General features: G+C 36.5%; 1 protein-coding gene and 1 pseudogene across 8 annotated transcripts in view; one reads left to right on the top strand and one right to left on the bottom strand.

The window, feature by feature from the left end:
- WDR47 (WD repeat domain 47) overlaps nucleotides 1-23,367 on the top strand; it is a 69,012-nt gene that overhangs the window by 14,100 nt on the left and 31,545 nt on the right. For 4 of the 8 annotated variants that reach the window (XM_077905715.1, XM_077905716.1, XM_077905713.1 and 1 more), the window contains 6 exons: nucleotides 2,276-2,316; nucleotides 6,454-6,620; nucleotides 9,346-9,429; nucleotides 14,677-14,782; nucleotides 16,160-16,962; nucleotides 21,701-21,827. In XM_077905715.1, the coding sequence (XP_077761841.1) occupies nucleotides 6,463-6,620; nucleotides 9,346-9,429; nucleotides 14,677-14,782; nucleotides 16,160-16,962; nucleotides 21,701-21,827 (1,278 nt within the window). In that variant the 5' untranslated portion in view covers nucleotides 2,276-2,316; nucleotides 6,454-6,462. Of the gene's footprint in view, nucleotides 1-1,828; nucleotides 1,908-2,275; nucleotides 2,317-6,453; nucleotides 6,621-9,345; nucleotides 9,430-14,676; nucleotides 14,783-16,159; nucleotides 16,963-21,700; nucleotides 21,828-23,367 lie in introns of those variants that run through there. The other 4 variants (XM_077905712.1, XM_077905711.1, XM_077905710.1 and 1 more) reach the window with 4 other exon arrangements.
- Nucleotides 10-414, bottom strand: LOC144318081 (ubiquitin-like protein 5 pseudogene; annotated as a pseudogene).

Genomic DNA, 23,367 nt, shown 5'->3' with positions numbered 1-23,367 from the left:
TTTTTGAAGCAACTTCTAAGATTTTATTAACATGAGTTTTTAAAAACAAGCATCCGTATCAGTGTGGGGGAGATGGTAGTGAAGAGGGGAGAGGAGCCAACAGGAGGGGAGAGGAGCGGGGTGGGGGGGGAGGCAGGACAGGACAAATGGAAGGAATTCTGCTCTATTGGTAATAAAGCTCCAGGTTCATCCCATCGTGGATTTCATAGTCCCCCAAAGACACGTGGTCCTTGAAAATCGTGTACCACTTCTTCAGGACGATCTTGTTCCAACGGGTGCCAGTTTGGGCTGCGATCAGCTTAAGGTCCCCGATGGTGTCATCAGTGTTGCACTTAACGCGGACCTTCTTCCCTAGACGGTCGTTGCAAACAACCTCGATCATCCTGTCTGGAGCTCGAATCGCCTGGAACCCGCCTGCATATATGATTTAAAACAAATCTATTTTCTCTTACTTACCTGGCCTTATAGATTAGAGACTTTAATTATCCCACACTTTATATTTCCCACTAAGAAATTTTGTTTTTGTTTTTGTTTTGCCCACTAAGAAAAATTATGTAGAATTCTTGTTATTGAAATATGACTTAAAGCAAGTCATAAAACTTGAAATAGTAGAAATTACCGAAATTAACCCTCTTGTTTTATATATGAAGAAATTGAGACCCATGGAGATTAAGTGACTTGCAACATCACATTTATAATTCCAAAGGCCAGACATTTACAGTTAACTGACCTGGTGGTAACATAAATTTTTAGAATGCTATTTTAAAAAGATAGCAAATTTATTTCTCCATTAAAAAGAATTTATTTATTTATTTAATTTTTATTTATTTATTTATTTGAGAGAGCACGGATGGCTGGGAGGAACAGAGGGAGAGGGAGAAGCAGACTCCCTGCTGAGCAGGGAGCCCCACTGGGGCTCAATCCTAGGACCCCGACATCATGACCTGAGCCAAAGGCAGGCATTCTACTGACTGAGCCACCCAGGTGCCCCTATTTTTCCATTTTCTAAAAAAATTTTTATTTATTTATGATAGTCACAGAGAGAGAGAGAGAGAGAGAGGCAGAGACACAGGCAGAGGGAGAAGCAGGCTCCATGCACCGGGAGCCCAACGTGGGATTCGATCCCGGGTCTCCAGGATCGCGCCCTGGGCCAAAGGCAGGCGCCAAACCGCAGCGCCGCCTAGGGATCCCTCCATTTTTTTTTTTTTAAAGGAAAAGGTGCAGTAGTCTTATGTTGCAGTTTGGTATTACATAACAAGGCTTCATAATACTTCAGTTCTTTATCTGCATTTTTGCCTGTAAACAGGAATGGTAAGACAGTGTTATTCATTGTTAGGCAATCTGTAGTACTTGGAAGATTAAAGAGAGTGGTTTTTATTGTATGGGATGGAGTTGGAGATTAATAGAGTCATTCTTAAGCATTCTTTTCTTGACTATAAAATTTATAAGGGCTGTACCTTGATTCCCTTAATTTTATACTTGTGAATCATTCTTAGCTTTGTGCATTTTTCTTCCTTCCTTATCTGTATTATAAGTGAGTAAAGGAACACTTTGAATGTTCCTTACTGCAAAGGAACATTTAAAACAGTTATTTATATTTGATTAGAAAGCTACCACTGATATTTTTTCATGAAACTCTTTCCATATCTATGTATAGAAATATACATAGAAGTTAATATATTTCTGTTGACATTCTGCCTTTTTTTCTTGTTAACATTTTACCTTTAATCTTAGATTTTTTAAAAAAATTTTTATTTATTTGGCAGAGACCACAAGTAGGCAGAGTGGCAGGGAGAGGGAGAAGCAGGCTACCCGCTGAGCAGAGAGCCAGATGTGGGGCTCTATCCCAGGGTCCTGGGACCATTACCCAAGCCAAAGGCAGATGACTAACCAACTGAGCCACCCATGTGCCCCATAATCTTAGATTTCTGAAAATAATTTTATTTCTTGCCCCTTAATATATTCTTCTAATGTTGTTTGAGATTAAGCTCAGTATGAGGATAGAGACCTCATCTGGAATTTAGTTTCTGTTGATATTATATTTTAAGTACTGAAATACTAACTATTTTCCAACTGGTATCCAGAAGTACTTATTATGGAGGAAAACTTATTTCCTTATTTTACCAAGTCCAGAGTTAGATATTAGTAAAAACTTACTTCTTAAAGGAAAATCCATAGAAATGTTTTTGTGAAATTTTATAGGTAAATTTGTCATTTATTATGGAAATACTGACAACCTTCTAAAATTTTTTTTCATTTTGTTTTCTGTTTTCAGTGGAAAACACTTTATTCTTGGCCCTACAGAAATTCTGCCTGGTGAGTAATTGTTCGCATTTACCATGGGCTGGTGTGTTTACCTAAGCTATTGTCAGAGCTGACTTTGGCTAAATAGATTAAAGGGCCAGAGGTCTATCCTTTTATTTCTTTTTTTAAGATTTCATTTATTTCTTTTTTTTAAGATTTCATTTATTTATTTAAGAGAGAGAGTACACACACAAGCAGGGACAGGGGGTAGAGGGAAAGGGAAAAGCAGTTTCTCACTCAGCAGGGAAGAAACAGGCCTAGATCTCAGGACCCTGGGATCATGACCTGAGCCAGAGGCAGATGTTTAACCAACTAAGCCACCCAGGAGCCCCCACTCCTTTCTTAAAGATTTACTTATTTATTTCAGAGAGTGGGAGTGGAAGCAGGAGAAGGGGCAGAGGGAGAGAATATCCAAGCAGGCTCCCACTGAGCATGGAGCCCAACTCGGGGCTGGATTCCCATGATCCATGAGATGAGGACCTGAGCCAAAACCGAGAGTTGACAATCTGCTGAGCCATCTAGGCTCGCCTCTATCCTTTTGAGTGGCTTTTAGAATAGTAGGAAAGAAAATCATCTACTCTGTACATTTTTAGACATTTCTTCATTAATTCTTGCATCTTAAGTTAATTCAACTAACATTTATTGAACATTTAACATACTGTGCATCTCGTTTTAAAAGATAATTTTAGTCGTTTCTAAACTAGTTAATTCTTTTATATCTCCCATGAGGATGGGGGATGAAGCATTTATTACTGAATTCTACTTCTGAATTAGAGAAAAATGCTAGCTTTGTAGGGATTAATTGTTCAAGGAAATTTAAAATGTTTATGAATTATGTTTTTATATGTTATGTTATCTTTAAAACTTCTATTCATAATGTTCTTAATTTCTAAATTATATAGGTAGGATTTTGGGTACCTCTATAAATGTTTCAGTAATACAGGGTGGTTAAAAAAGAATAAGATACAGTCATTAAACATATATCTATGTTTGTTGTGTTTTGCTTTTTAAAGAACTTATTTATTTGAGAGAACACAAGAGGGGAAAAGGAGAGGGAGAAGCAGACTCCCTGCTGAGCGGGGAGCCTGATGTGGGTCTCGATCCCAGGACCCTAAGCTGAAGGCAGATGTTTAACTGACAGCCACCCAGGTGCCCCTTTATCTATGTTTTATATTATATCCAACAACAGTGAATCTTATAAAAAGTAAAATTCTAGGTTGGGTGGTTAAAATACTATACTTTTCTCCTAGGAATTTCAGAGTATAGATTTAACGCTTGTCTTTTTAAAAACCCTGACCAATTTAGGTTAATTAGAATACATTTCCTGTAGCTATTCAAACCTTAAATGTAAAGTCAGTGTAGAATATGTATTTGTAAGAATGTATTTCTTTTCTTAGGCTTTATTAATCAGAAATGATGTCAGCATTAAACTTGTAGTTATGATTTAAAGTGGGCCTGTTGCCATAGATTTATAGTAACTCAAGAGTTACTCCATATTAAGACTGAATATTGAATAAATGGAGGCAAAGTATTCAGTATCATTGGGTATATTGAACAACACTAGAAAATTGCATCTCACTTCTGCACTAGGTTGTATGGTTAGTACATAGTTATATAAGTGAAGTGCCCTTTAAGAACTTAAGAGATGGAGGGGGCAATTATTTTTCTGATAACTAAATTAGTAAAAGCCATTCTTATGTTAGTAAGAATTATATGAAGGTTTGGAAAATGCTAAAATCACTAATCATTGTGCTTTAGTTGTAATATCAGGGAAGCAGGTCTGAAATGTAATTAGAATTTACTGAGTAGAGGGGCACCTGGGCGGCTCAGTCAGTTGAGTGTCTGCCTTCCACTCAGGCCATGATTCCAGGGTCCTGGGACAGAGCCCCACGTCTGGTTCCATGCTCAGCAGGCTGTTTCTCACTCTGCTGCTCCCCCCTGCTTGTGCCCTCTTGCTCTGTCAAATAAATAAATAAATAAAATCTTCAAAAAAATTTACTGAGTAGAAATATCTTTCATGGTGTATCTTCTTCTGAACAAAGTCTATGAACAGGAGGACAGTTACCTCAGCAGAGAGCAAAGAGAAACTCAAAGCACGGGGAACTGGGGCAGCTGCTCTGCTGAGAGAGATTGGTGATTTGTTTGTTTCTTGAGGCAAGCACGTCCATATTGTTGGGATGGATGTAGGAGATTAGCTTAGTCTAATGTCATTAAATATTTGAATCATGTAATTATCTCCCCATGTTTTCTGTCCCTTATTTACCCTACCACCTTCTCTACCTAAGAAAGAAAATGTCTTCATTTGATAGTATTCTAGTATGCTAGATATTTGCACTTATCATTATGAAGAAGTTAATTGACAAAATAATAAATTGGAAAAAAAATAATGTTTGCATACATATATGTATTTGTTTCTGTGACCTTGGTTAAAGTTGATACTGTGAGAAAGATGTACTTGCAGTCTGTTTGATCTGATAACGCATCTGCAGCTAATCTCCTTAGCATGGTAGTCTAGTCTTTTGTATTGCTCTGAGCCTTATCATTTGAAAATTGCAACAACGTAGGCCATTTAACTTGTGTGGCCTCATCTGTGAAATGACCTTCAGAATTACTCCTAGTTCTAAATCTTTATGAGTTTATAACCTATGTGATCAGTTGTATCACTGCACACTTAAAGATAAAAGAAGAGCTTGTAGAGAGTTGAAATATCTTTGTTTCACATTTAGGTTGATAGTACCAATATGACTTAACGTTGCACTTTTTTTTAATTTTAACTTTTTTTAACGTTGCACTTTTTAACTAGCCTTGCTTTGTTTGGCTCCAAAGTACAAGGTATAAAGGTATAAAGGGATAAAGGTATAAAAGGTATAAAAGGTATAAAGGTATAAAAAACATTTTACATGTTGCTGGTAGACTATAAGCTTCTTAAGGACAAAGCCAGTTTTTCCTAAGTATAGAACTGTGCCTGTCAAAGAAAAAAAGCAGTTAAGTGCATACTGAATGAGTGTATACTTAAGGAAAGGTAGTTAGAACAAAGCTAAACATGGTTTGGTTATTAGTGACTTTTTAAAATATTCTTTATTATGGCAAAATTTAAAAATATGTAAGAATAGGCAGAATAATATTGTCTCAGTCCATTTGGATTGCTGTAACGTAATACTAGACTGGCTTATAAATAGCAGAAATTTATTGCTCACAGCTTTGGAAGCTGGAAATCTACAATCAGAGTGTTATCATGGTCAGGTTCTTTTTTTTTTTTTTAAAGATTTTATTTATTTATTCATGATAGTCACAGAGAGAGAGAGAGAGGCAGAGACACAGGCAGAGGGAGAAGCAGGCTCCATGCACCGGGAGCCCGACGTGGGATTCGATCCCGGGTCTCCAGGATCGCGCCCTGGGCCAAAGGCAGGCGCCAAACCGCTGCGCCACCCAGGGATCCCATCATGGTCAGGTTCTGATGAGAATTCTCTTTCTGGTTGCAGACTGCTGTCTTCTCATTGCATCCCTACAAGGTGGAAGGGTTGAGTTAGTTTTCTGGGGCCTCTTGAAAGACACTAACCCCACCAAGTCAGATCTAATCAGATCTAATCACTTCCCAAAGTCTTCACATCCTGATACCATCAGTTTGGAGATTAGGATTTCAATAGATTAATTTTGAGAGGACACAAATGTTCAGACCATAGCAAATATGTGAACTTCCATTTACCCATTACCTACTTCAATAGCCATGATTCTTGTTTCCTGTTTACCTCTTCCCAGTCTCCTCTTGTATTATTATGAAGCAAATCACAGACTTTATATCATTTAATCTGTATTATTTTCTTGTTTCCTGTTTACCTCTTCCCAGTCTCCTCTTGTATTATTATGAAGCAAATCACAGACTTTATATCATTTAATCTGTATTATTCATTGTGTATCTCTCAAAGATAAGGACTTAAAAAAATTAACTAATTTTTAACTTAAAAAATTAACAAATAACCTTTATTATATCTTAAAGAATGACTGGTTTTGATAAATACTAAATTAATTTCACTTCAAAATACCTGTACTATTTCCAAGAAATCTCTTATGTGTAGTTCCAGACAGTTAATAACACTTAGAAATAAAACAGTAAGACTAATTTTTGTTTTTGTTTGGTTTAATATTTAGGCTATCAACATGACGGCGGAAGAAACAGTGAATGTAAAAGAGGTTGAAATCATTAAGCTAATTTTAGACTTCTTGAATTCAAAGAAGCTTCACATTAGTATGTTGGCCCTTGAGAAGGAAAGTGGAGTCATAAATGGCCTATTTTCAGATGATATGCTTTTTCTAAGGTATGATTTCATTAGTATTATGAGGTTTGTAGCTCTTTCAAAGAAGTGTTACGTATTAATAAGGTAATATGTGTACTATGGGTAGGTACTTACAGTCATGAAAAGGCTATATAATTTTTAAAAATAATGTTTTTGTAAAGGAACATTAACAAAATAATGTTTTATATAGAATGTTTTCAGTAGTAAGATCCAGGGGTCCATTAAAAAAATGGGAGTTACAATTCCATTATGGTTGTGGCATCATCACAAAAAATACTTGATTTCAAGAAACCAGAGACTCCAGAAAGATAAAGAAAATATTTCTGCAATACCGTTTTTTTGCCATAGAAGTGAATATAAACATATTCATTATACAAAATATATAAAAATAAGAAAAATCACCCACCACTTAGACACACTACATACTGATAATTTTCTGTGCATATTTTTTAAAAACCCAGCAATTCTGTTTCATTTATAATTTAGTGTCCTTATTTTATTTTATTTTATTTTATTTTATTTTATTTATTTATTTATTTATTTATTTATTTATTTATTTATTTATTTATTTATTTTAGTGTCCTTCTTTATCCATTAACATCATAAGGATTCTGTGTTATTACAAATTTATATTGTAAAAATTTTTAATTTAATTTTCTAAAGATTCCTCTATTTTTAGACAAGTTATTTCCAATTTATCTTAAATAAATGCTCTACTGAGTATGTTTTGTACATGTGACTTTTTCTGTATCTTGGATTATTTCCTTAGAACAAGATTCTTGGAATTGTAGAGCAAAAGGGAATTAACATATTTGCCAAAATGAGAGGCTAAATATATTCTAACTTGAATTGGATGGAAAAAGAAAAACGCAGATTTCCAGACAGAAAATTTATTCTCTGCTTATGTGATATTGAATATCTTTGGCAAAGAGTACAGATTCTTGGACATATGGCATTTTGTGTCATGAAAAGCCTTAAAAAATGAAGCATTCCTAAGTCATGAAAAAGGAACTTTAAAAAAACCCTTCAATATATTAAAGAGAATTTATTTAAATTCCTTGAACTTCCCTGTATTTGATGTTGTGAATGTCATTTAGCTCTGTGGAGCTTAGTTAATAATTGTCAGGAACCTATCATTCTTTTGGCCCTGTCTTTCAAGCATTGCTACTCCTGGAATTTAGCAGTGACTCTAAAATAATCCCCCCTCCAAGAACCTATTGAGTTTCTAGATGAAGTTTTACTGATATGAGGTGAAATGCAAAGAATTTTGGAATGGGGGGGCACCTGGGTAGCTCAGTGGTTGAGTGTCGGCCTTTGGCTCAGGTCATGATCCCTGGGTCCTGGGGTCAAGTCCCACATCGGGCTGTCTGTGGGGAGCCTGCTTCTCCCTCTGCCTGTGGCTCTCTGTCTCTCTCTCTGTGTCTCACATGAATGAATGAATAAAATCTTAAAAAAAAATTTTTTTTGAATAGCAAGTTACTTTTTTTTTTATTTTTTAAAAGATTTTGTTTATTCATGAGAGACAGAGAGAGAGAGAGAGAGAGAGAGAGAGAGGCAGAGACATGTGCAGAGGGAAAGGGAGAAGCAGGCTCTCTCTAGGGAGCCCGATGTGGGACTTGATCCCAGGACTCTGGGATCATGAACTGAGCCAAAGGCAGATGCTCAACCACTGAGCCACCCAGGTACCCCAGAACAAGTACATTTTTAAACTAAATGTATTTATCTTAAAGGACTAGCCTTTGAAATTATGTCTTCCTACTTTTTAAATATTAAAATACCTCTTTATAAAATTATTATATATAGCATGATTGCTTTTTATTAATATTCCTTATTTGCAGACTCAAAAGTTGACAATCTGATATAGATCTTCCTGCCCATCCCTTTTAAAATTTTACTGTTCTAAAAATCCTAAAGTAGGGAAATTGCTATTATAAAAGGGCAGCTATAAGAATGTTTTATAGCTTTTGGAAGTTCCTATAGACCACCAAAGTAGGATGAAATCTGATCTTATTCCTTGCTGTTTTTTTTTTTGTTTGTTTGTTTGTTTTTTTGTTTTTATTTTTTATTTTTTTTCCTTGCTGTTTTTATTTTCAGAGTATAAGTTTGAGTGTAAAATGCCTCGAAGATGTAGAAATCAAAATTTAGAGCAGGATTTCTCAGCCTCAGCATTTAGTAACATTTTGGGCTGGATAATTCTTTGTTTTGTGGAGGTGTGTGGGTTGTCCTGTCATTTGTAGCATGTTTAGCAGCATCTCTGACCTATACCCAGTTAATGCCAGTAGCACCCCTAATTGTGACAACCCAAAATGTCTCCAAACATTACCAGATATCTTGCGGGCAAATTGGCCCAATTAAGAACCACTGATTTGGTGAGTCTGGAACATACCCACACACTGGCCCCTAAAAAATATGAAAGAGCTTTAAAACTGTAAGATAAATAGGAAAATAAACTTTTAGACTTAGCCCAGTGTTTTTATATAGGTGAAAACACAGGTGTATTAGAATGAGAAGTGGTTGCAGAGCACAAATTCTTCTCATATAGGACATGTAGTTACAAATGTTATGAAAAATTTAATTATGTTTGAGGAACCAAATACAATGTTAACCTCATTACAGATTTCATACTGAAGTTTTTGTTTCATTTTGTTTTTTTCAGACTGAAGTTTAACGCTATCATATTTATTCTGCTTTTAATTAGTATAACCCAAATTTGATAACATGCATGGGTTTTTTTTTCTTTATATAGGCAGCTAATCCTTGATGGTCAGTGGGATGAAGTTCTTCAGTTCATTCAGCCTCTAGAATGTATGGAAAAATTTGACAAAAAAAGGTAAGATTTCTTCTGGAGTTTTTAATGTCTTATCATTGGTAGAAGCTTAGCAGAACAAAACAATAAACAAAAATGTAAAAATAAGGCTGTGTTTTTAAACTTTCCTACTTAGCTTTCCTAGAAAATAGTATACTCAATCCAATTGAGTTGGAGTACTTCTAGAGGACAAGTTGCATGTACTTCAGTTGGTTGAAAATCTGATACATAAACCTACCTGTTTTGGTAGTGTCTATACAAAAAGTCACAAGGGCCATATCTGAAACAGTTGTTACCTCATAATAGTATGAAGTTTTTTTGTTTTTTTTGTTTTTTAAGATTTTTATTTATTCATGAGAGATACAGAGAGGCAGAGACACAGGCAGAAGGAGAAGCAGGCTCCATGTAGGGAACCCGATGTGAGACTCGATCCGGGAACTCCGGGATCACTCCCTGAGCCAAAGGCAGACGCTCAACTGCTGAGCCACCCAGGTATCCCTAGTATAAAGATTTTAAAGATGTCATTCCAGGGCAGCCCTGGTGGCGCAGCGGTTTAGCGCCGCCTGCAGCCCAGGGCGTGATCCTGGAGACCCGGGATCGAGTTCCACGTCAGGCTCTCTGTGTGGTGCCTGCTTCTCCCTCTGCCTGTGTCTCTGCCTCTCTCTCTCTCTCTCTCTCTCTCTGTCTCTATGAATAAATAAGATAAAATCTTTAAAAAAAAAAGATGTCATTCCAAAAAAAAAAAAAAATGTCATTCCATTGTCTCCTGGCCTCCATTATTTCTGATGAATACTTAGCTGTGTTTGTTTGACAGCTGATGTATGACATACCTGATTATCTTGTATGTTTCCTTTTCCTTTTTCTTTTTTTCTTGACTGCCTTCAAGATTTTTCTTTTTTTCTTTTTTTAAATATCTTATTTATTTATTTATTCATGAGTGACACAGAGAGAGGCAGACAGAGGCAGAGAGAGAAGCAGGCTCCATGCAGGGAACCTGATGCGGGCGGGACTCGATCGATCCCTGGACTCTAGGATCATGCCCTGGGCCGAAGCAGGGCCACCCAGGGATCCCCTATTCCTTTTTCTAAATTGAGATATATTTAACATACAAATAACATTATATCGGCTTTAGTTGTACAATATAGTAATTGCATATTTGTATATATTGTGAAATCATTACAGTAAGTCTAGTTAACATTCATCCCTATACATAGTTACAAAAATTTTTCTTTCTTGTGAGCAAGATTTCTAAGATCTCTCTTAGCAACTTTAATATGTGCAATACAGGGACACCTGGGTGGCTTAGCGATTGAGCATCTGCCTTTGGCTTAGGGTGTGATCCTAGGGTCTGGGATCGAGTCCTGCATCAGACTCCCTGCGAGGAGCCTACTTCTCTCTCTGCCTATGATTCTGCCTCTCTGTGTCACTCATGAATAAATAAATAAAATCTTTTTAAAAATATGCAATACAATATTATTAATTATAGTCACCAAGCTGTACGTTACATCCCTATGACTTACTTTATAATTGGAAGTTTGTACCTTTGGCTCCACTTTACCTGTTCTGCCCACCCTTCCCACTCCTGACTCTGGCAACAAGATTTTATCATTGGCTTTGAGCAGTTTGATTATGATGTACTTACATGTAGTTTCTGTTATTTTTCCTGCTTAGGGTTTGCTGAACTTTTTGAATCTTTAAGTTTATATTTTTCATCAAATTTGGCCATTACTTCTTTAAATATTTTTTCTGCTCTTTTTCTTTCTGGGACTCTATACAGTATTAGATGATGATATTGTCCCACAGGACTGAGGCTCTGTTAAGTTTTTAAAAACTTTTTTTTTCTGTGTATTCTTCAGTCTGGATTATTTCTACTGATTTACCTTCAGTGTTCATCAGCACCTTTTTCTGCTATTAGCAGTCTGCTCATAAACAGTGAATTTTTCATTTCAGATAATTGTACCTTTTAGTTTCAGAATTTACTTTATAATTTTTCTGCTATTTCCATCTGTTTACTTGTTGTTACTATATTTACCTTTAAGGCCTTGAACATATTTATGGTAGGTAGTGTTTGCTAATAATCTTTGTCTGCTAATTCCAACTTCTAAGTCATTTTAGGCTCAATTTCTATTGATTTGCCTTTATCTTATCTATGAGTCACTTTTAAAAAATATATCTAGTCATTTTAAAAATGTATTCTGCACATTGTGGATTCATTGCTGGGACTCTGGATTCTGTTATCTTCCTTTGAAAAGTGTTGATTTTTATTCATACAGATAGTTAACTTGATTACACTCTCACTTAGTGTATGCCAGCTGAGATCTTTGTTCAGTTAATTAGCCTTCCATCTGTTGCTTTCTTTGGGCTCCTTGGAGTCTCCCTTACATCTTCTCAGTTTGAGGGACAGCCAAAGATTTGGGCTGAGTTTTTATAGTGGATTTTTGTGCATTTTTCATTATGGCTTCCTTCTTTTTTGGCTGTCTCCTTGCTTTTCAGTTACTCTTGCAGCACCAACTTGTTCGCTGACTTTTCAAGAAAGTGAAACTGCAACTTTGTACTTGAGTTTTAGCTCACACTGTGTTGACTGGAGAGTGTCCCCAGCTGGAGAGCCTTATACCCTTGAATCTCACCTCAAAGTTTCTTTTTTTTTTTTCAAGGATAGACTTCCCTCTAATTGTGCCAGCTTTTTGTTGTTTTTCATTGCTTTCAAATACTTATTTTTTAAAAACTTTTTTTTTTTTAAAGATTTATTTATTTATTCATTCAGAGAGAGCGAAGAGAGAGGCAGAGACACAGGCAGAGGGAGAAGCAGGCTCCATGCAGGGAGCCCGATGTGGGACTCGATCCTGGGTCTCCAGGATCACACCCCGGGCTGCAGGCGGCGCTAAACCGCTGCGCCACCAGGGCTACCCCTTAAAAACTTTATCTAGAGTTTATCATTGTTATCTGCAGAAAGGTTAGCCAGATACAAGTTATTCCACCATTAATGGAAGTACAGCCTTATATTGTTTTTTGATCCTCCATTCATACCACTAGTTCTATATGATACCTGTTTGCTTTTGTATATTGTTCATTCATCTGGAATAGTATTCCTTTCATTGTCTCCTGCCTTTACATTGCACATTCCTGGTCATCTTCCAAGAGTCAGCTCTTACAAGATTTTCCTTATACTTCCCATCTCTTCTAATAGAATTGGTTTCACACTCCTTTGAGACCTTGCTGAAACAGTATACATATTGCATAAAATTTATTAGATGACCCTCTTTTTGAAGGCAAGGATTTTGTTTTATTGGACACATATTTGCTACCATAACAGTGGTTGAAGGAATGACTGAAGGTTCATTATTATTTTCTTTTCAGTCCTTAGAAATAATTTTTCTTTAAGGTGCTTAAGGCATCCAACATTTGTCAATTCTTGGACAAGTCAAGTAGACTCTTCTCCCTGAAAAATCTCTGTTAAAAAGTTTTAAAGTTTAAAGGTTCCTGGGTGGTTCAGTTGGTCAAGCATCCAGCTCTTGATCTCAGCTCAGGTCTTGATCTCAGGGTTGTGAGTTCAAGCCTTATGTTGGGCTCTGTGCTGGGCATGGAACCTACTTGCAAAAAAAGTTTTAAAGTTTATGGATTATTTTATGACTTTTCAGAAATGTTGTTCATTTCTTATGATCTTTTAGTTGGCTTTTTATTAGACCGTTCTCATCTTTGAAAAGAATAAAGACATGTTTTGAATAAAATGCAAAGTAATAAAACATAATAAACAAAACATTTTGAATGTAAAGGACTTTGATATCATATTAAATGATATTTGATATCTTCCATAAAACTTGATTCTTGTTCAGAATTAATATTGGAAGTAGAAATCTCCTTTCCTTTAAGTATTAAGTTGTATTTACTACTGAAATTATTTTGCTTTTATTTATTTATTTTTTAAAAGATTTTATTTATTCGTGAGAGAGAGAGAGAGAGAGAGAGAGAGGCAGAGATACAGGACAGAGGGAGAAGCAGGCTTCATGCAAGGTAGCCTGATGTGGGACTCGATCCCAGATTTCGAGGATCATGCCCTGGGCTGAAGGTGGCGCTAAACTGCTGAGCCACCCAGGCTGCTCTATTTTTTTTTTAAATAAATTTATTTTTTATTGGTGTTCAGTTTGTCAACATACAGAATAACACCCAGTGCTCATCTCATCAAGTCCCCACCTCCTGCCTGCCACCCAGTCACCCCCGCCCCCCACCCACCTCCCCTTCCACCACCCCTAGTTCGTTTTTAAAGATTATATTTATTTATTCATGAGAGACACAGAGAGAGGCAGAGACATAGGCAGAGGGAGAAGCAGGCTCCCTATGGGGAGCCTGATGTGGGACTTGATCCCGGGACCCTGAGATCATGCTCTGAGCCACCCAGGTGCCCCACTACAGAAATTATTTTAATTGTGGCTTCAATGTGGTAAGTTTTCAAGAATATATATATATTTTAAAGATTTTATTTATTCATGGAGAGAGAGAGAGAGAGAGAGGCAGAGACATAGGCAGAGGGAGAAGCAGGCATCATACAGAGAGCCTGACGTGGGACTCGATCCAGGGTCTCCAGGATCACGCCCTGGGCTGCAGGTGGCACTAAACCGCTGCGCCACCGGGGCTGCCCCTCAAGAATATTTTTAAAGATTTTATTTATTAGGGAGAAAGCATGAATGGGGGTGGGAGGGTGTGAAGGGAGGGACAGGTAGAGAGAGAAGCAGACTCCCCGCTGAGTGGGAAGCCTGATGTGGGATTTGATCCCAAGACCCTGGCTGGGATCATGAACTGAACTGAAGGTAGATGCTTAACTGAGCCACCCAGGTGCCTCAGTTTTTAAGAATTTTAAGAATTTTTTGAAAGCAAATGTAGTCATGGTAACTTATAAGTGCATTTGATTTATGAGACATTGGAAAATTAATTTTTAAAAATTCTTTTCTTAAGGGAATAATTAGTCCTTTAGGACAAATGTGTCCAGTTTTGCTCTGGGAACTTGGGTTTCATTTCCAATCTTTGACATTGCTATAACTCAGCTTTAAAAAATTTTTTTTTAAGATTTTATTTATTTATTCATGAGAGACCCAGAGAGAGGCAGAGACACAGGCAGAGGGAGAAGCAGGCTCCATGCAGGGAGCCTGATGTGGGACTCAATCCTGGGTCTCCAGATCAGGCCCTGGGTTGAAGGCAGCACCAAACTGCTGAGCCACCTGGGCTTCCCATAACTCAGCTTTTTAATTTTAACATTTCATATTTTATTTTTTACAGGTTTCGTTATATTATCCTGAAGCAGAAGTTTTTAGAAGCTCTATGTGTTAACAATGCAATGTCAGCAGAAGATGAGCCCCAGCATGTAAGATTTTTATTCCTGAAGGTTTGCGCCATAGTCTTGTTTCAGTCATAAGTATTTTATACACTAAAAAGATCAGTATCATGAGTTTTCAAAGTTTTGAGGTGGGAATTGGATAAGATTTACTCTTTTGCAGCTGTAGTACTTTCAATCTGTAATGCTTCTAAACTTGTTCCAAGATTTAGGCAAATATGATAAATGAATGGCTGACTGGAGAGTGTACATTCCTGTTTAAGGTGATTTAGATTGTAATAGATGTTTGAGTTAAAGATGCTACATTGTGCTTCTTTCTTATCCCAGAATTGGATTATGTTTCCTTTCTCTTTCTGTTTTTCAGTATTCATTGATCCAGAGGTGTTTTTTCCTCCCAAGTTTTTATTTAAATTCCAATTAGTTAAAAAAAAAAAAATCCAATTAGTTGTTATATTGTATAACATAATTTCAGATATAGAATCCAATGATTCATCACTTATTTACAGTATCCAGTGCTCAGCACAACAGAAGTGGTTTTTGATAAAATCTTTATGCCTTTATGACAAATTAAATTTAATGATATAAAGAATCTTTTAAAACATTTCTTTCTTTCTTTGAGAGAGAGCAAGCATGAGCCAGGGAGGGGCATAGGGAGAGCGAGGAGGAGAGGCAGACTTCCCCCTGAGTAGGGAGCCTGCCACAGGGCTCAATCCCACGGTTCTGAGATCATGACCTGAACCAAAGTCAGACGCGTAATTGACTGAGCCACCCAGGCACCGCATGAAGGGTTTTTTTGATTAGAAAAATTTTTTTTAAGTTTTAATAATAGTATTGTTACATCTAAACCAAGGAAACTTATTGTTAGTAAGTGTTCATTGAAATAAGCTCAAAAGATATTACAGTGAGGAGTTTCATGTATACTAGAGAAATGTTTGCTAGATAATGATGTTTAAATGTGGGAAGAACTCTAGAGTGTAAGTCAAAAGACCTAATTTTTTTTTAAAGATTTTATTTATTTATTCATGAGAGACACAGAGAGAGGGAGAGGCAGAGACATAGGCAGAGGGAGAAGCAGGGTCCATGCAGGGAACCCGATGAGCGACTTGATCCCAAGACCACAGGATTATGACCTGAGTCAAATCAGAGCTCAACCATTGAGCCACTCAGGTGCCCTTAGAACACTATTTTTGTAGTTAGAATTTAATTTACTAATTAAATTATTTAATATTTTTATTTTAGTAGTGAAAAGCATTTTGATTCCTGATTTGAAAAGTTATCTTGCATATTATACAAATATTCTGTGACACTAGAATTTATCCTTTTGCAGTTGAATAGTTTGTAAAGTATCTTTGTATATGAATAAAATACTCTTGTTTTCATATCTCACAGAATCTCTGTTTATAGTGATCACTTAAATTTTTCTTACAGCTGGAATTTACCATGCAAGAAGCTGTGCAGTGTTTGCATGCCTTAGAAGAGTATTGTCCTTCTAAAGATGATTATAGCAAGCTCTGTTTGCTTTTGACTTTGCCTCGTCTGACCAATCATGCCGAATTTAAGGACTGGAATCCGAGCACTGCACGAGTTCACTGTTTTGAAGAGGCTTGTGTTATGGTTGCAGAATTCATCCCTGCTGATAGGAAGCTAAGTGAGGCTGGTTTTAAAGCAAGTAACAATCGTTTATTTCAGCTTGTAATGAAGGGCCTGCTTTATGAATGCTGTGTAGAATTTTGTCAAAGTAAAGCAACTGGAGAAGAAATTACAGAAAGTGAAGTACTTCTTGGCATTGATCTTTTGTGTGGTAATGGTTGTGATGACTTGGATCTGAGTTTATTGTCATGGCTTCAGAATCTCCCATCTTCTGTCTTCTCTTGTGCTTTTGAACAGAAAATGCTTAATATTCATGTTGACAAACTTCTGAAACCTACAAAAGCTGCATATGCTGATCTCTTGACTCCCCTTATCAGCAAACTTTCTCCCTATCCATCATCTCCAATGAGAAGGCCTCAATCAGCTGATGCCTATATGACCCGTTCTCTGAATCCTGCTTTAGATGGCCTCACTTGTGGACTAACCAGTCATGATAAGAGAATCTCAGACCTTGGAAACAAAACTTCTCCAATGTCACACTCCTTTGCTAACTTCCATTATCCAGGTGTGCAAAATCTTAGTAGAAGTCTCATGCTTGAGAATACAGAATGTCACAGTATTTATGAAGAATCCCCTGAACGGTAAGTATTTACTCATAAAAGTTAGAAAATATTCACAAGTGTGAGATTGTGTATATTTAATGTTCAAGTCCATTTATTGTTCTTATTTATTTATTTTTTTTTAGAGAAGGAGGAATGGGGAGGGGCAGAGGGAGAGAAAATCCCAAGCACACCCAGCACAGAGTTCGATGTGGGGTTCAGTCACACAATCCTGAAATCATGATCTGAACTGAAATCAAGAATCCAGTGCTTAACCCACTAAGCCACCCAGGTGCCCCTGTTTAAGTCTCTTTAGTTGAAAGTCAGTCCTTAAATTTTACAAAGCATTTCTAAAATTTTGATAATTAAAATTATCAGGGAGGATCTTTATATCCTATTATTCTTTTGCTGGTTATTAAGGCAATACATGAACATTGAAGAAATTTTGGAAAATATAGAAGTGTGAATATGAGAATTAAAATCCCACATAGTCTCACATATAGACGACAAGTCTTTTTTCTATGAATACATTTTTTAAAATTGGGACTATAATATATATTCCTTATCATAGGACAGCAGATTATGTCCACTTTTTTTTTCTATAAACAATACTGAACACGTGAAAAGTACTGAATAGTAAATAGTATTGAATGTACATAAAAATATCTGGTTATTTTCACTTCTGTTTTTTCTAGTAACTCTTTTCTTTTTTTTTTTTTTTAAAGATTCCATTTATTTATTCATGAGAGATACAGAGAGGCAGAAACACAGGCAGAGGGAGAAGCAGGCTCCACACAGGGAGCCCGACGTGGGTCTCAATCCTGGGTCTCCAGGATCACATCCCGGGCTGAAGGCGGCGCCAAACCGCTGAGCCATCCAGGCTGCCCCATGTTTTTTCTAGTAACTCTTTTTTTTTTTTTAAATAAATTTATTTTTTATTGGTGTTCAGTTTGTCAACATACAGAATAACACCCAGTGCTCATCCCGTCAAGTGCCCGCCACCTAGTCACCCCCACCCCACCTACCTCCCCTTCCACCACCCCTAGTTCGTTTCCCAGAGTTAGGAGTCTTTCATGTTCTGTCTCCCTTTCTGATATTTCCCACTTATTTTTTCTAGTAACTCTTAAAACATGAAAGAAATAAGTGTTAAAGCCACCACTCAGTTTTTCTTTTAAACCTGGCATGAGGGATCCCTGGGTGGCGCCGCGGTTTAGTGCCTGCCTTTGGCCCAGGCCGCGATCCTGGAGACCCGGGATCGAATCCCACGTTGGGCTCCCGGTGCATGGAGCCTGCTTCTCCCTCTGCCTATGTCTCTGCTTCTCTCTCTCTCTCACTGTGTGCCTATCATAAATAAATTAAAAATAAAAATAAAAATAAACCTGGCATGAAAGAATAATTTCCTGATTAGCAGTTCTTTATTTCAAGAGTTAGAAACTTTCCTGCCTCACCATTGGGACATATAGTTGGTTTCCTACACTCAGATTGATACTCTGAAGTATTACTATTGACTGCAAAAATTTATTGAAAGAACACAAAAACTAAACCTTATTCATATAAGATAGTTAGAGGTATTCTTTATTGAGGATAAGGGAGCACTGGACTTGGAATTTCTTTTTCCAATTAAAGTCAGAAGAAATCTTTAGTTAAGACATAAGAAATCCAAGATAAATACATATGGAATCATTTTCTTTTTTTTTGGAATCATTTTCTATTAAGTTGCTATAGGTTTATAGAGGAGGGGATTGTGATATCTTCTTTAATATTCCTTAAAGAGAAAGGAGGATTTTAGGATGTTAAGTGAGGAGACTTCCTAAAGCCTAGGGTGTCTACGGCCATACCACCCTGAACGCTCCTGATCTCATCTAAAGCCTAGGGTGACTTCTTAAGGCATCTTATTGCTCTACTTGAAAGATAGAGATAATATCTAGTCATGAAAATGGATGAATATAACAATATAGGAGCATCCTGTTATCTAAATCCCAAAGGAATAGAGAGTCTTGAGCATCAGTAGAAACTATCTTAAACTTTTCTTGGACTTTCCAATCTCTAAAGAAAATTTTCAGCGTTTAGGATGTTAAGCTTTAGTTCTGGGGGAACTGCTGATATTCTGAATACATAAGATGATCAGAACTTTTTGGTCAGTATAATGAATGACATGTTTGGACTTGTACACCAGTGAGATTGTCTTTATAAAGAAGGAGAACATAAAAATCCAGCCAGATATGACTCTGCATTTGCTGTTGCCAATGAAAAGAAAGTAGTAGAAATTGAGGAATGACTGGATAATGATGGAAAAAAGTGGAAGATAAGTTACTAGATTACAGGATAAGCAGAGAGGTAAAAAGTGACCTATCAAAAAGTGAGTAATACATGTGTAATTAGCTGAGCAGTAGCAGTATCCCAGAAAACAATTGTCATGCTTGTGAAATTGGAAAAATTATGAGACAAAGCAGTGTGAAATAATGAATAGAATGTGATCTTTGGAGTCAGACTTGGGCTTGAATAATAGCTTTGCCATTTATCAGTTGTGTGACCTTGAGACAGTTCCTTAATTTCTTTGAGCCTAAATGACCACCTCTGTAAAATAGGGTGTTGTCTTGTGAAGTGAGATAACGCTCTTAGCAGAGTGGCAAGTATGTAAATGGTGCTTAGTAAATATAAATTTCTCCCCTTCTGAGTGTCACACTCCTGGTCATGACAATATGTCAAAAGGGCTGCTAATAACATGCTATGGGAGAGCTGTTGTGCTGTGGATAAAGTATAAAAATTTACTTTGGAAAAAGGTAACTTTGTCTTTAAAAATATTTTAGATATAATGTTAAAATATTGGGAAGTTTAATTAGATCAATTATGTTGAAGATGCCACATGAAGAAACCTCTTATTTGTGGTAATTCATGTTTGAAGTCCATATTTGTTTAAAAATATTTGAGTGTCTACTCTGTGCTAGCACCATGCTGCATCCAGGTATAGTGATTGGGTTACTATGGTGAACAAGAAAAATTAAAACATAAAGGTTTATAGGAAAGTGTGTAGTGTTTTGCAAAGATAGCTTTTCACTCAAACATAAACTCAAAAAAGGAAGAAAAACGAGTTGAAATATATAAACTTTGGCTATTCAGTGTAATGATCTCAAAATTGAATGCCAAAAAAAAAAAAAATTCTCAGAAATGGGTCTGCATTGGATTTGGAGCCTGAAGATCTGGATTCAAATTCTAGTTTTATTTACTGGCTATATTATTTAGGAAAATCCCTTTGTTCCTCATCTGTGAAATGGGAGTCACAATCTATTTCACAAGTTACTGTGCAAGTTAAATGAGATAATGCATGTGGAAATGGTATATAATTTGCAAAATTGAATGTTACCTTATGAAGGTCATTTTATTCTATATACAGTTAATAACTTAAAAAATCTGTCTTGTGGACATAAAATGGGACCTCTTGTCATTATTAGGTTACAGCACTGAATGGTAGCTGAAAGTTTTTCCTATATCTTTTACTTCCTCCTCTGAGTACATGTCTGATTATGTATGTTGAGATACTTATAAATTAGAAAGCTCCTTAACCAGTGGTGCCTTTGTGAAGATGACTATTTAGCTCTGCTTCCTGAACCCTAGACCTGTAGTTTGTTATGTCTTACATACTTCTGCCTGGAGAGGCCATTAAGAAGCCATCTCATAATCCAGTTCCTTCAAGGCAAAGATCGTTTTACTTTTGTACATGTTCCCATGGTGCCTTGTGCCAATAGGTAATCCATATTTGTCTGTGGTATTTTGGATGATGTTAGTTTTTAAAATTTTGAACGAGTTACTATGGAAAGAAGAAATATTAGGAACAACCTGATAGAATATATTAAGCTTACTAAGTAGTATACATTAAAAATATTGGAAAGGGGGGCAGTCCCGGTGGCTCAGCGGTTTAGCGCCACCTGCAGCCCAGGGTGTGATCCTGGGGACCTGGGATCGAGTCCCACATCGGGCTCCCTGCATGGAGCCTGCTTCTCCCTCTGCCTGTGTCTCTGCCTCTCTCTCTGTGTGTGTTTCATGAATAAATAAAATCTTAAAAAAATATATTGGAAAAGTGTATGTTTGGCTTTTATGTTAAGTGCAAATAAACCAAAGACAGTCTTTTTATTTATTTATTATTTTTTTTTAAGATTCTACTTATTTATTCATGACAGACACAGAGAGAAGACAGAGACACAGGTAGAGGGAGAAGCAGGTTCCATGCCGGGAGCCCGATGTGGGACTGGATCCTGGGACCCCAAGATCATCCCCCAGGCCAAAGGCAGGCGCTAAACCACTGAGCCACCCAGGGATCCCCTAAAGACAGTCTTTTAATAAAATCTTAACAATTCTTAGAATTTTGTTGAAATCTATTGGAGGGAAAAAATTAATGTTCAGATAACAAAATCACAGATTAAGATACATAAAGAGAATTCAGGCATTAGGTCATTGAGCTTTTTATTCAATTCAATTTATAGATGAAGCTGAGCAACAGAGGATGTAAGGATTTTCCCAAGACCACACATCTTGTTTTAGACTGGAGCCTCTACCCTCCTTACTTAATAATCCAGTACACTTCTGTGATAAGCATATTCTATTTGTTTAAAAAATCCTTACATAGTACCCTTAAGAGGAGAAAGGAAAATTTAAAAATCTATTTTTTGCATATTTGATAAACATTTAGACTAAATATTCATTGTGTTAAGTAAAATTTCTCTAAAATATATTTTCCTTCACCCCAACCTCTTCCTATTTGTTTTTTGTATCTTTCTGGAAGAAGTGATACACCTGTTGAGGCACAGCGGCCTATAAGCAGTGAAATCCTGGGCCAGAGTTCAGTTTCAGAAAAAGAGTCTGCAAATGGAACACAGAATCCAGGACCAGCTAAGCAAGAAAAAAATGAGGTAATGTTTAATATACCTAGTGTCTTTTAGAATTATTCTCTTTGAAAGAAGTAATAGCATTTGCTTGGGTAGAAAGTAAAAGGAATTTTCCGACATTTGGGAGTGAGAGCATATCTAGACTTTCTTATTAATTGTCATTTTCTCTCTTCCCTTAAGGATATGGTATTTTTAGTTGTGTATTTTATAGCACAGGTGAACTTATTAACAATCAAAAATACCACAGTTTACATTAATCGTACGTTTCAGGACTCAAGTAATTGAACTCACATTAAATGTGGATAGTGTGTATTTTTAAGATATATCCTCTATATTTTACTACTTAGATTTAATGAACAAGAAATTATGACATGTATAATATAAAATGCTTTTATCCAAGTCTTTAGAGTTCCAAATTATTTTTCTCTGGTGTTTTGGAAAAGAAATTGTATTATGAAGGAGAGTATAAATTTTATCTTATATAGTATGCCACTTAGAAGAGATGAAGAGGCTTAATAAGTTTATTTTTTATTTTTATTTTTTAAATTTTATTTATTTATTTATGAGAGACACAGAGAGAAGGAGAGACATAGGCACAGGGAGAAGCAGGCTCCCTGCGGGGAGCCCGATGTGGGACTTGATCCCGGACACTGGAATCACACCTTGAGCTCAGGCAGATGCTTAACCACTAAGCCACCCAGGCATCCCATTTAATAAATGTAAACATTTTTTTATGTTTTCAATTAAATATTAAGAATGAGGTACAAAAATTACTATTAAAAATACATATGGGGACACCTGGGTGGCTCAGCGGTTAAGCGTCTGCCTTCAGCTCAGGGCATGATCCTGGAGACCCAGGATTGAGTCCCACACTGGGCTCCCTGCAGGGAGCCTGCCTCTCCCTCTGCCTGTGTCTCTGCCTATTTCTCGGTGTCTCTCATGAATAAATAAATAAAATCTTTAAAAAAAATTAAAAAAAATAAAAAGACATATGAATATGCACCAAACAACAGAACCCCCAAATCTATGAAGCAAACGTTGGCAAACTTGAAGGGAGAAATAATAGTTGGAGACCTCAGTACCATTTACAGTAATGGGTAGAACATCTAAACAGAAGATCAATAAGGATACAGAGTACTTGAACCTACTCTAAACTAACTAGACCTAACAAACATCTATAGAACATTCCAACAATATTGTTGTTTTGGAAAATGCACCTTTTTTTTTTTTTTAACCCAGTGGTACCTGTATTAGTTTTTTTATTTTTTTATTTTTTAAAGATTTTATTTGAGAGAAAGAGTGTGCATGAATGGGGGGCGGGGCAGAAGGACAAGCAGACTCCCCACTGAGCAGGGAGCCTGATGCAGGGCTGGATCCCAGGACCCAAGATCATGGCCTGAGCTGGAGTAGACATTTAACTGACTGAGCCATCCAGGTGCCTCTGTATCAATGTTTTTAGAAGTTGTTTTCTTAGACACCTTAGGTGGGTGTTAGTATTTCAAGTGCTGGTAACTTTGTGTTGGGAATATGTGAAATATTAACAATATGTGAATACAAATATATA

This window comes from Canis aureus, chromosome 8 (assembly GCF_053574225.1).
Source record: "Canis aureus isolate CA01 chromosome 8, VMU_Caureus_v.1.0, whole genome shotgun sequence".
NCBI classification, from domain to species: Eukaryota; Metazoa; Chordata; class Mammalia; order Carnivora; family Canidae; genus Canis; species Canis aureus.
Note: the sequence above shows the minus strand (reverse complement) of the source record. Positions and strands in the feature narration are given on the sequence as shown.